This window comes from Acipenser ruthenus, chromosome 13, assembly GCF_902713425.1.
Source record: "Acipenser ruthenus chromosome 13, fAciRut3.2 maternal haplotype, whole genome shotgun sequence".
NCBI classification, from domain to species: domain Eukaryota; kingdom Metazoa; phylum Chordata; class Actinopteri; order Acipenseriformes; family Acipenseridae; genus Acipenser; species Acipenser ruthenus.
The window spans coordinates 10,868,662-10,883,070 of record NC_081201.1 but is presented as its reverse complement, the minus strand read 5'-3'; the positions used below and the strand labels follow the sequence as shown (position 1 = coordinate 10,883,070).

Below are 14,409 nucleotides of genomic sequence, written 5' to 3'. Positions count from 1 at the left end.
TGGTGGGAGCGACTCACAGTCCTCCCATGGAGATGGAGGCGGCACCAGCAGGTATTCCCCCTCTGCTGGCAGGTACCTGGGCTGTGGACCTTCGGCCTTCCCCTTCTTGGGCCGTGGACGCACCGACTCCCCCCTCTTGGGCCGTGGATGCACCGACTCCCCCCTCTTGGGCCGTGGACGCACCGACTCCCCCCTCTTGGGCCGTGGACGCACCGACTCCCCCCTCTTGGGCGCAGGACGTTCGGGCTCCTCCCTTTTAGGCGCAGGACGTTCGGGCTCCTCCCTTTTAGGCGCAGGACATTCGGGCTCCTCCCACTCAGGCGCAGGACATTCGGGCTCCTCCCACTCAGGCGCAGGACATTCGGGCTCCTCCCATTCCAGGTCCGTGTTCCCTCTCTGCCTCCTTCTCCTCACCTTCCGCTCTCTCCCCTCTCGCTCCTGGTAGACCCAGTCGACCATCTGGGTCATCCTCTCCAAGGCCTCTATGAGCCCTGGATATCCTCTGGTGATGGCTTTTTCCTGAACTTCTGGCTCCAGCCTAACGAAGTCCAAGAGGATATCCAGGTTGCTGTCCCCCAGCAGATGTCTCCCCTCTGTTTTTAACCACAGCGGGGCGCTGGTGTCCCTCAGCCAGCTCTCATACCTCTCCATCCTTCTCTGGAGAGGTGGCCTCTGTGGAGCACTTTCCCTCCGGTAGTGCCTCACCTCCGTGAAGTGCAGGCACCACGAAGCTTCCTCCCACTTCTTTCCTCCCATCTTCCTTCCTCCTCTTCACTCCACACACAAAAACGAAAAAAAAAAAAAAACGAAAAAACCTGCAGTACCCTCTTCTGCCTGCGTCCTGGAGGCGCTGCGATCCCACTTCTGACACCACGTGTGACAGGAATGGACGAGGGTCTGACGTCACGGCAGAAGAAGGGACCACAACAACAAAAAGGTATTGTGCAGTGGCGCGGGCGCCGTTTTATTTAATGAATTCAAAAAAATAAATAAAATATTTAAACAGAAAACAGTCGCTCACAGAGCAAAATAAATAGTTAAACAAAACAAAATCACGAACACAAAATAATAACTGCAACACAGGTCAGGCTGGGCAGATTGCCTTCACTGTTCCTATGTTTACTTTCTCTCTCGTTTCTCCGTGACTCCTCTCGCACACTCTCCTTATGACACCCACTCCGAGCTGGAGAGCTGCAGGCTTTTTATATTCAGGTGACCATCTCCCGATTAGCAACAAAATTAATCACTTAATTAATTCGGGAGATGGCCACCTTCTGCACGAGTTTTTTCATTACACCTGGCAGAGGACGAGCACCGATCTCGCCTCTGCCAGGACATGTTTTAAAACTAAACAAAACAATAACAAACATACGGCGCTCGCCGTCATGCATACAACAATCAAAATAAACAAACACAAAATAACACAGGAGCGGAGGGGGAACCCTCGTTCTAAAAATAAACAAATCAATGTACAGGGCTGCTCGCCCTGTTACAGCTTGCTATTTATTAATCTATTTATACATTTATAATATAAACATGTATTAATTTCTACATGTATTTATTAAAAAATATTTATTTATAAATTTATTTATTCCTCTGTGTATTTATTTATTTCTACCTAATAAATTATTCCTTTATTTTTAATTAAACAAGGAACTACAATTTATCAGAGAGCAGAGATTTAGACAAGGAAGCTACATGCTACTCTTGTGTACAATTACATTCTATGGTATCTACCAAACATCTAACAAACAAACAGGAAACTAGATATTTTCAAACAGGAAATGGAACATTTCTAGAATCGAACAGAACCTTCAGGTTTTCAGCGAAAGCTGGTCAGGCATAGATGTAAGCTTAAAAAATTAACACATTTCAACAACAATGCAGTGGTGCAGCGGGCTAAGGCCGCATGCCCTGCAAGGACCTCATGTTGCAAGTTCAAACAACTGTATTTTTTTTTTTTTTTTGTGCGATATGTGCTGTTTTAAAACATAAATAAAATGTTTAATATAAATGGCGTGGATATCAAACTGCTTGCATTCCCTGGTTTATTTTTAAGTTGACCAATATGTGAAATCACATGATTGGTAGATGTCCAGTTATTTAGCTTTACTGTTTGAAAAGTCGCTACACACTATTAAAAAGTAAGAAATGGAAAAGGAAGCAGAAGGAGAATAACAATGTTACCTTAGTTTGACGACGTAGATCTCATTGTGTATAAGAGGTATTTACTGATGTAAGAAAGTTTCAAACTTTTGGTACTGGTACAGATGGTAATTCTAAGTGATTTAGTTTTGCCGCTGCAACATGGTGAAAACAGCAAAACTCTTGGAGCTGTATAGTCTCGGCAGTTTCCGACAAGTTTTTCTAACCTGTACGAGGAACTAATACTGTTCCTCTCAATATATATATATATTTTAAATGAAACACAATTGCGTAGCATTAGCTCAGCCTTCAGCTCCTGAGTTTCTGATTCCGGGGAAGTGGCAAGCCTACTTCCAGCAATAAAACTGCAAGGGAACTGCAGAAACAACTCAAGAGAAAGCTCTTAAAGAGAGTCAATCACACAACTGGCAGAGGTTAATTTTATATTATTATTATTTATTATTATTATTTATTTCTTAGCAGACGCCCTTATCCAGGGCGACTTACAATCGTAAGCAAATACATTTCAAGTGTTACAATACAAGTAATACAATAAGAGCAAGAAATACAATAACTTTTGTTCAAGCAAAGTACAAGTGTGACAAACCAAAATTCATTAATACAGCAGATAATAGTGATAGTTACATCAGGATATGATTAAATAGTGATAGTTACATCAGGATGTGATTAAATACAAAGTACTACAGGTTAAACACTTGGCAGATTACAGTATTCTGAAGTACAGGATTAAATGCAGTAAAATAGGGGGCAGATAAGAGCAAAATAAAGCACATTTACATGAAGGGTGATAGTGTCCCAGGATACAAACAGAGGAGTACTACAGGTGCTGTCTGAAGAGGTGAGTCTTAAGGAGGCGCCGGAATGTGGTCAGGGACTGGGCCATCCTGATATCTGTAGGAAGGTCATTCCACCACTGCGGAGCAAGGGTGGAGAAGGAGCAGGCTCTGGAAGCAGGGGAGCGTAGCGGAGGTAGAGCTAATCTTCTAGTGCAGGCGGAGCGGAGAGGTCGAGTGGGGGTGTAGGGAGAGATGAGGGTCTGGAGGTAGCTGGGTGCAGTCTGGTCAAGGCATCTGTAGGCTAGTACAAGAGTCTTGAACTGGATGCGAGCAGTGATCGGGAGCCAGTGGAGCGAGCGGAGTAGTGGAGTAGCGTGGGCGAAGCGAGGCAGAGAGAACACCAGGCGGGCAGCAGAGTTCTGGATGAGCTGGAGCGGACGGGTGGCAGACGCAGGGAGGCCAGCCAGGAGGGAGTTGCAGTAGTCACCTACCTACCTGTTCGTGAAAGGCAAAAGAGACTGAAGTCTCCGTGCAGTGACTATTACCTCGGGAGGCGGGACCGAGGACATCACTCCATTGAGGGGCCTATCGGCAGCTTTGATATAAAATGCTCAGCAAATACCTGACAAGCAGGCATATCCCAAAGGTATTGTTGGCGGTCATCTTTGAACTGAAAGGGAACCGAACTATTTTAATAGTGTGTGGATGCATTAAGGCCGACTAAACATGAAGCGGTACTTCAGTGTGGACGCTTTGAGCTGGATTAATTAGAGCGGTTTCGAGTACGGTTCTCGAGATCGGTTATGTAGTGTGGACAGGGCCCAAAGTAACAGCTTGCATTTTGAATTTGTCGCAGATCGATTTATTGTTCAGAAACGAGAAGGTTGCACTGGTGGAGAAGATGAACTTCCTGGACCTTCTAATTCTAAATGAGCCAGTGAAAAAAAATTTAAGTGGTGAGAAAATATGTGTTGCACTGGTGTTACTAAAATACCGATTCAGGTATTGACAAATTAAAAATAGCTTAATTTCAAAGATATTTCGTTATGAAAAGGTGTATTATTTTAAGATTTGATTAAAAACACCTGTTTAGTATTTGCAATTTACTTTATTAAAACGAAAGTGTTTCAAAAACGTTTAAAAGATCTAGAAGCACTTCATGCAGTGCAACTGGTTGTGATTTCTCTCGCTAAAATATTAACATTCAAATGAAAAAATAATGTAAATATGTATTTACAGTTACAGGTTTAAACGTGTACAGTACATTTTTTGTTCATTTTCTTCAATTGTTAATAGTGGGCCACCGTGCCAAATGCAGCTGCACAGGCGGGCCTCAAATAAAAAATAATAAAAAATAAGTTTTGTAACCCCTGTTCTAAAAGAGAGTGCTCCAAATCCCGACAACACAATTAAATATTGAAAAGCGATTGAGTCGAATTGTATTGTACGCCACGAAAATTGACTGCGTTTAGGTTAACACACGCCATTGTGGCTCCAGATACCTGCTCAGAGCTAGTTTCTGTTCTTCACTTTTTCTGTCCTTCACTTCCCGCCCACATTATGACTGGCTGCGACAGAGGCCATTGAGATGAGGTTTTCTGTTACATGCCCGACCCAGGTGGGGAGCTATCCAACAAACTAGGCCTGAGGGGCGGGCCACACACATTTTATTGTTTACGTCTGTCGGTGCAGTAGGGGAGAGAGTGAAGGGGCCTTGCAGAGACGAACTAGATTATTACGATAAACAGATAAATAGGAGACATCCATCTTTGACAGAATACAGGAACGCATTTTGTGATAAACGGCGCTAAAACGAAGAGGAAGCTGAGGTTCAGGTGGGAATTTCTGTCATTTCAGTCCGGAACAGAGAGGCGGTGTTGCACGTTTAAGTCATGAATGTAATGCGTATTACATTTTGTATTTATATTAAAAACACGTTTAAAATGTGTTCCTAGTAAGTATACTATAATACAAATCAGTGGTATTTTGATATATACGTCTAGAGGTCAAAGCTGGTTAGCGGTGAGTGTCTGGGGCAGACCAGTCGCGCGCTAGCTGAGAGGTCCTGCGTGCCCGCATTTAAAAAAATTAAAAAAGAGAGTATATAGGTGTTATTTGCAAATTTAAGGAAATGCTAAAAATATAGTCCAAATCAATATCGGTTAAGGACTTGTCAATAGTATCAGGATGGCCTAAATTAAAGTTCGTGTATTTTACAGGAAGAACCATGCATTTGAAATATATATATATATATATATATATATATATATATATATATATATATATATATATATATATATATCCATATTCTCGATTTTGTTATAAATGTATTGAACACATCTGCCAACAGTGCAACGATATATATATATATATATATATATATATATATATATATATATATATATATATATATAACTAAGAGGTCAGATGTATTTTGTTACCACAGGTGACGCCAGCACGTCGACAGGAACCCGAATGTAGGTTAAACTAAGCGCCAGTTAGAGCGGTCACTACTTTAGGTCTGGTAGCAGTGCGGTACTGTGGTTTACAGATGGCTTTGTCAAGTTTTCTAAAATGTTATTTAGGCTAATTGGAACTTGGTACAAAACTGTATACAGAGAAAATATAAAATGAAGACACTGCTTATACTGTACTTTTCAATGTAATACTGTACTATATTGAAATATATTATATACAGGGTCTGGAAAAATGAAATCTCCCAAAGGTCATAATATAACTACCCATTTCCCTTTCTGTAATTCTGTAGTAAAGAAACCATCTTTCTCTTTCTTCATCCCTGATGTTAAACTCCTGGGAGCAGTCTTCTGGAGTTTACTTAATGGCAGTAGAACTTGGACTGGAAATAAGAAACTCCAGAAAGGCGGCTGCCAAACTAGGTTTTCTCTGGTTCTGATCAGACTTGTAGAGGTGCATAGCAGACTAATGATTTACTGTGCAAGACTTCACAAAGACTCTTAACACAAGTCTGTCAGTAACGTGCCATGACTGTCGGTTCAGAATCAGAGCGGTCAGTATATCACAGTATGTACAAAAAAGTACAGAATATGAATTAGCAATGAAATGTTTAATAAGAATTTCATGACCAGTGTGACGTTAAGATACAGCTGGACAGATGTACTGACAGACAGACACCCTCTATATCCTCGGAATCTGATATTCTCAATAACTTATGCTAACTAAGTGTTAATACAAAGTTTCATGACAATTGAATAAGTGGTTCTGCAGATATGTACAAAAGTATACATTTTCCATAAACAGTTATGAATGCCTGGGGCCATATTACACAAGCATCCTAAGTGGATTCATATCTTCTCTTCAGAGATAGAATGTCCTAACTGAAGTTTAGGAGAGTTGCTATGACAGAATATGCTCTCTCCTGACTTCTTTTGCTATCTTAATTTCAAATAGGAAATAGCATACAGTCAGCACTCACATACTCAACCCTTTAAAATGTTCACTTCAGTGTCTGTTAAACGCGTATGATGCATATCTGATTATTTCATTTTAGTCCATTCCAACCCTTGTATCTTTTTTGTGTTCCCTGAAAAATGGACAATATCGAAAATACATATGTGAAAGGACTTTGTTTTCAAATAAGTAGTCTTCCATTCAGATGTATTGTATTGGTTTTGTTGGTACAGTACCGTATTTTAACAGAAGTAGTATTTTAATTCAGAACGATATGATTCTGAAAATATCACTTGCCAAAACTAGAGACGACACATTAACTGTAATACAGTACATACTTTTAAATCTGGTACACATTGTAGCGTTATGTAAAATTTATCATTAACCACCCAACAGCAGAATGAAATCAAAATGTTACCCATGCACAGAACTGTGTAAAACGTAAAAGGCAATGCAATGTAGCAAAACCAAAATATTACAAAAAAGAAAAAGTTTCCACAATTAAAACAGTATTCAAAATTGCAGAATATTGTGCACGATAAGGCCCAAATGTCACAGTTCACTTGCAGATGAAAATGCACAAAAGCAAGAAAAGATTGCAGATAAAAATAAAAGAAAAAATGCATCACAGTATCTAAAACTTCCATGATTAACTGTTACATTACCCTAGCTTGTCTCGTTCGCTTTGTTTTTGGCTGTATTTTGGTCAGGTGAAACTGGAGGAAGCGCTGTGTAACTGTACAATATAAGACAGACTGATTTGGCATTAGAGAGAATTATTAGTATTTTTTTTTTTTTTTTTAATGCGGGCTGTGACAGATATTCAGATAAACTGTAACACTGAAGAGATGGGCTTTCTATCAGAAAACTGGTGACGGAGTCTGAAACAACGTGTAAGTGCATTAATTTGTTTTATATATATATATACAGACGTGCTCAAATTTGTTGGTACCCCTCCACAAAAAACGAAGAATGCACAGTTTTCTCTGAAATACTTTTGTCAGTTTCAAGTTAATTGGCATCCACCATTGTTTATTCCATATTTAATAGAAATCAGACTTTGCTTTTGATTTTTTATTCAACATAATATTGTAAATAATAAAACAAATGAAAATGGCTTGGACAATAATGATGGGACCGCTAACCTAATATTTTGTTGCACAACCTTTAGAGGCAATCACTGCAATCAAACGTTTTCTGTAGCTCTCAATGAGACTTCTGCACCTGTTAACAGGTAGTTTGGCCCACTCTTCCTGAGCAAACTGCTCCAGCTGTCTCAGGTTTGATGGGTGCCTTCTCCAGACTGCAAGTTTCAGCTCTTTCCATAGATGTTCGACAGGATTCAGATCAGGACTCATAGACGGCCACTTCAGAATAGTACAATGTTTTGTTCTTATCCATTCTTGGGTGCTTTTAGCTGTGTGTTTTGGGTCATTATCCTGTTGGAGGACCCATGACCTGCGACTGAGACAGAGCTTTCTGACACTGGGCAGTACATTTCGCTCCAGAATGCCTTGATAGGCCTGAGATTTCATTGTGCCCTGCACAGATTCAAGGCACCCTGTGCCAGGCGCAGCAAAGCAGCCCCAAAACATAACCGAGCCTCCTCCATGTTTCACTGTAGGTATGGTGTTCTTTTCTTTGAAAGCTTCATTTTTTCGTCTGTGAACATAGAGCTGATGTGACTTGCCAAAAAGCTCCAGTTTTGACTCATCTGTCCAAAGGACATTCTCCCAGAAGGATTGTGGCTTGTCAATATGCATTTTAGCAAATTCCAGTCTGGCTTTTTTATGTTTTTCTTTCAAAAGTGGAGTCCTCCTGGGTCTTCTTCCATGGAGCCCACAGATGGTGCGATCAGAAACTGACGTACCTTCACCTTGGAGTTCAGCTTGTATCTCTTTGGCAGTTATCCTTGGTTCTTTTTCTACCATTCGCACTATCCTTCTGTTCAATCTGGAGTCGATTTTCCTCTTGTGGCCGCGCCCAGGGAGGTTGGCTACAGTTCCATGGACCTTAAACTTCTTAATAATATTTGCAACTGTTGTCACAGGAACATCAAGCTGCTTGGAGATGGTCTTGTAGCCTTTACCTTTACCATGCTTGTCTATTATTTTCTTTCTGATCTCCTCAGACAACTCTCTCCTTTGCTTTCTCTGGTCCATGTTCAGTGTGGTGCACACAATGATACCAAACTGCACAGTGACTACTTTTCTCCATTTAAGTAGGCTGAATGACTGATTACAAGATTGGAGACGTGTGATACTAATTAAAGAAACTAATTAGTTTGAAATATCACTATAATCCAATTATTTATTATCTTTTCTAAGGGGTACCAACAAATGTGTCCAGGCCATTTTAGAATGTCTTTGTAGAAAAAGCAATAATTCATCTCTTTTCACAGCTTCTTTGCTTTATTCTATGACATACCAAAGGCATGCAAGTATACATGATAAAATAGCTTTTAATTTCATCACTTTTCAGGAGGAATGAAGCATTATTTCAATGAGCTGTAAGGGTACCAACAAATATGAGCACGTCTGTGTGTATATATATATATATATATATATATATATATATATATATATATTAAATAAATCGTGATTGATTTTATTCTTAATACAAGGGCGGTAAAACGCAACTGACGTGTATCTGGGTAACAGATATCAGAGTGCTTACTTTTTTCCTATGTGTTTAGAAAAAGAAAATTGTTAGTTTGCAAGATCTGAACAAACGTGCAAGAAACAACAAATTAGTAAATGATGTACAATTTTTATTGTTATTCTTTAGATTATAAGTTTTGTATTGCAGAAATATTTCTGGGCATTTAGATCTTATTATATACGGCATATTTTATAGTGAACCATAATGATCCATTAGTATATTTTGGGATGTGTACCTTAAACAGTAATGTGTAACGTCTAGATCTAGCCCCACCTCCTGTGAGAGAAGACGGTTTGTTATGTACGGGACAGCATGGAGTTGGAGTTAGATGTGCTCACAAGTTACTGTCGGTGATTATGTTAAGGCTACGATTTTGTCACAGAAATTGTGAAAATTATAAATGTCAAAAAAAGTCATTGAAATTAATTAACACGGAGAGTAAAATCTGTTTTCAGGGGGCAAAATGTAACATTACCTTCAAGTCATGAGTAATCTTGATAAATACTGTACAGTCTTTAATGGTAATGGGGTAGGCATTAAAAAAGAGCCTTCCATTTTAACTGCAATGTTACTTTGAACACCTCTACAATCACATGTGTGTTCTACAAGGTTCTTTATCGGCTCAATGCATTTTGTTCGAGGTATCACACTGACTCTGCAAATTTAATTATGTTACTTATAGTTTAACATCAAATTCTTAAACTCGGTGAACATGTTAAAACTTCAATATAAAGCCATACAGATAAAGGAAATGCAGCTGTAAGTTATAAAACAGTTTGTTTAATATTATAGCCACCTTTTTTAGCAGTTGCCTCTGACGATGGTTCTAGTTGGATTTGTAGCTGGACTGGGGTGTTTACGCGTGGAGCTTCAAATTTCTTATTCTTACTGTGATTTGGCTATACAAAGACAACAGGGCTAGTCAGACATTGGATAATATTTGTTGGGTTGGATTTGCTTGTGTACATTTCCTTGTAACTGAAGAAGTTCTAGGGGAGGCAGACAAGCTGTGCAGCAAAATTGCTATGCGTATTTTTACTAGTGCTGGGACAAATATCAGAATATTCGAATGAATATTTTTTGACATGTATTCGGATACAAAAATCAGATGTTCGTCTTCACTAGAATTGACAAAAATACCTTGCACTTATTTACCACCTTACCAGAAGTTTAAAAAATGGCAAATGAAAAAGCGCTCTGTGTGATATGTGAGATTTAACACACAAGATCAACACGCCATCTGGTTAAAAAATGCGCTTAACTGCCCAGCTTGCTGGAAATGTTGTGTAGTGAATTTTATATAGATTGTATATATTAATATATTTTTTGTTGCGACTTTCTTTTATGTGGAATGTAAAAGTTTTTGTTTGTTCAGCTTCAAAAAAGCACAAGTAAACCTCATGTTATTACTTTATGAAAACGTGTCGATGGCCACTGTTTACTGTGAAGAAACAGCAATGGCAAGGAATTTAAAAAATGAAATAAATAAAATGCAGAGTCAACGTTGTGTACTGTTTATTTCAGGAATAAACAAAACAAAATTTAACTTGAACTGCTATTTGGCATCCTTTGTTTTGTAGTTAATTCACTGGGGTAAAGTAAGTCCTACACAACGTATTATTTACTCCTGGGATATTTTTCTATTTTAACTGTTACATATTGTAGGTCTTGCTGTAAAACAAAGGCACACGCACAGGGGCTACGGCCATGCCACCTGCCCCTGCTGCTAAGCTGTCTCTGCCTGTGTTCGGAGCAATATAATAGCTTTTATTACTTTTTGAAAAACAAACTAATATCCGAACAAATATTTAAATTATGAGCGAATATCCAAACATAAAAATCCCGTGTTCGTCCCAGCACTGCTGAAAATCTGCGAGTACCTGTAAATTGTTTGGTTGCGTATGCATGCAGCATCTACGTGTAGCTATGTAGGTCAGTGAATGAGATAGCTGAGCGAGCAAGCATGTAAATGGGTTACAGCTAACATACAAAAGAGGTGTTTTTTTGTTTTTTTTGTAAAGACAGAAGAACAAATGCATCGGAGAAGTTTACCAACTTAGAGACTTTCTTTTAAATACAGACTGCATTTGCGAAATTGGATACATTTACATTTAAGTAGATGTGCTGTGTTTGTACCTTTATACAAGAAGATTAAAAAAAATCAAAAGCGACGTCGTTGGTACATCCATCCTCTCAACCAACAGAGAACCCGAAAGGGTTTATTTTATTTTGTTTTAATCAGATTTTGTTGTATTTAAATCGTTTTTTTTAAATGTATGTATTTATTTATTTATTTATTTATTATGGATTTTTTGTAGTAGTAGTACAGTAGTTGTAGCTTACAGTGCCTCCAAACTAAATTTAAGGATGTTGTAAATGGTGGTTTGTGGATAGTTACATACCAAACTAAATTACTCAATCTTAAATGAATACATAAATAAAGCAAACTATTTATCATTGTGGCATCGTCTAAATGTGAACTACAATATTTTAACTACAAGAATTTAGCGATGGAGTACGCCAGAGAAAAATCCCCCTCACTCATCCCAGTCATTCTTTTCTTTTACTTTTTCTTTCTTTGATTTCCTCTTTCTCTGTCAGTCCAAACATAGTTGTTACTTAGGACTACTTTGCTTTTTGCTTGATTAGCAATCGAGTTTCGGTACAACTGCATAAAAGACGCACATTGTCACTCAGTCGGGGTTGGGTGTACAGAGAGGAGGTACGGGGAGATAGAGAGGAGACAGAAGCGAAAAATAACAATTGCTATTGGTTCAGCACGATACTTGTTTGTCTGTTTCGTCTCGTTTGTGTTTGTTTACTGTTTTGTTTGGCCCTTGTGCCCGTTTGTTTTGTGTGTGTGTTTTGTTCAACTCTTTTATTTTCATTATTATTTAATAAAGAAACTGAGCGCTTTCGCGTCTCGGTTTTAACCTTTTGTCAGTAATCAAAAGCAATAGTCTTTTATATTATTGAATTTGGTGTAGTATTTGAATCTCTTGTTTATGTTGATGTAGCTAAAACTACATGTGCCACACCTCGCCCATGAAATGTATTTAATTACCGTGCCAAAATCATAGCCTTAATTATGATCATTGATATTTGAAACTTTTACTGAGGAATAAGATATGAAGTATACTGTGTTGATTCTGTCATGTTCTTGTTACAGCGAGACACTCCATGAACTATAACCAGCGGCTCATATATGTAATGGAACTCGAAAAATACAAGTTTGGACTCTAATATACACACTTCCTTTCACACTGGAGGCACGAACATCACAGTGCTGTTCTTAGCATTTTTGTCTTTACTTTAGCCTGTGAGATATTGTTGTGTGTTGGTATTTCTAACTAAAATAAAATGGTGTTTATGACTGCAAATGAATAAGTATTGCTTCAGTATTTTTTAAATACTGTTATTTATTTATTTATTGTTGTTAACCAGATTGGATTGTAGATGTCTCTCTGAATGTACCTTCGGTACACACGGGACCAATTCTTCTAAGGATCCTTTCTTCTAGTTGTTTCAGGGGGGTTATTGAGGATGGACCATCTCTGTTTCTGCCTCTTTCCATTTTCAGCATTGCCCCTTCGCAATAAGTTGTGGCCTCCACTGTCCTTTGTAAATCAATGATTGATTTGATAACCGCTTCATCACCAACATCACTTGTAAGCTCAGTACTGATTGGTCCATCGCGATTCATGGTGTCCATGGAAACGTAAGTCCAGAAACAAAATGCCCTCGGACAACTAACGTTATACTCGACTTACACTCGTAATGGATTTTGGAAATTGACACTAGTTTACTGAAAGAAAATAAACATTTCGAATACTATTAACTGGAACATATGAGCATTGTAAAAACTTTTCTTTTTGAAATTTTAGGCGGCTCATCTGCAAGAGTAGACGGTAATGTAGCTGGCTGCCAGCTGGAAATGAGAAGGCTGGTCCACAATCTGCAATCTCAAGGGCAAAGTGGCCTGTACAGTCTTATAGAATAATATTTAGTTATTTGCTACTACTGTTTCTGACCTGGTTGACCTTGAATCTAAGATACTGTTACCATAGAGAACAAATATTTTTCAGCACCCAAAAAAAACCAGCAAACCTGTTTTTAAGTTGTCATAAGAAATTCAGCAATCGAGGAGGCCATTCATGCTCGTCCGGTTCCTAGTAGTTGATCTTCCCTTTGTCAAGTTAAAGGATCCCAGTGATTCAGCATCAACAACATGACTGGGTAGCCCATTCCATACCCTCACCACTCTGTGTGAAGAAGTGGCTTCTGACCTTTGCCCCTACTATACTTCATTTCCTGCTGTGTGCTTTAATTCTGGTTTTAATTCTGTGTTCAATATCAATGTCCCCTAATTATTCTCTGTTGTAGTTACATACAGTTACTTCAACCTATAACAGTTATAATGCAAAAATAAAATCAATGTTGTTTAAAAAAATGTATGCCTACACTGGTCGACATCACTGTACTATACATTCTGTAGGTGTGTTTGAAATAACAGGCCACAATACAGAAGCTGAAGGAAGGCTTTGCCAACCATAAAGCACGTGTAGTTCAAACCCACTCCAATGTTCTAACTGCACTACAAGGGCTGTAGGTCACATTGGAAACAGTGTGTACCCAATTATAAGCCAATGCACCTATCAGAAACAGTGTACCCAAGTATTGTGCAATGATACGGTACTGGTTCTTCAGAGGACCAGTTACCATCCTGTTATTCACAAGCAGTATAAAACCAGTGTTCCAGGACCTCTTGCAGGAACACAGGCTTTACATCCTTTCTTAGGAGACGGTGAGGTTGAAACTGAACCGCTGCTGTTTTGCAGACCTGCCCCAGCATGTCTCGGCGGAACAGGAATGGCCGGGGATGGCGCTTCGTCTGGAGTGGCATTCAACGCGATGCCAACGCTCGGACTCTCACGCTGGCCTCCGAAACTGAAGACTGGGGGTATGAGCGCTTACAGGTGAGTCTGAGACTGGGGGTGTGAGCGCTTACGGGGGAGTCTGGAGACTGGGGGTGTGAGCGCTTACGGGGGAGTTTGGAGACTGGGGGTGTGAGCGCTTACGGGGGAGTCTGGAGACTGGGGGTGTGAGCGCTTACGGGGGAGTCTGGAGACTGGGGGTGTCAGCGCTTACGGGGGAGTCTGAGACTGGGGGTGTCAGCGCTTACGGGGGAGTCTGGAGACTGGGGGTGTCAGCGCTTACGGGGGAGTCTGGAGACTGGGGGTGTCAGCGCTTACGGGGGAGTCTGGAGACTGGGGGTGTCAGCGCTTACGGGGGAGTCTGGGACTGGGGGTGTCAGCGCTTACGGGGGAGTCTGAGACTGGGGGTGTCAGCGCTTACGGGGGAGTCTGGAGACTGGGGG

General features: G+C 39.8%; 1 protein-coding gene across 2 annotated transcripts in view; it reads left to right on the top strand.

The window, feature by feature from the left end:
* spsb3a (splA/ryanodine receptor domain and SOCS box containing 3a) overlaps positions 1–14,409 on the top strand; it is a 42,763-nt gene that overhangs the window by 13,635 nt on the left and 14,719 nt on the right. Inside the window, exons 1-2 of one of the 2 annotated variants that reach the window (XM_059035669.1) lie at positions 4,563–4,777; positions 13,871–14,008. In XM_059035669.1, the coding sequence (XP_058891652.1) occupies positions 13,883–14,008 (126 nt within the window). In that variant the 5' untranslated portion in view covers positions 4,563–4,777; positions 13,871–13,882. Of the gene's footprint in view, positions 1–4,562; positions 4,778–13,870; positions 14,009–14,409 lie in introns of those variants that run through there. The other variant, XM_059035668.1, reaches the window with a different exon arrangement.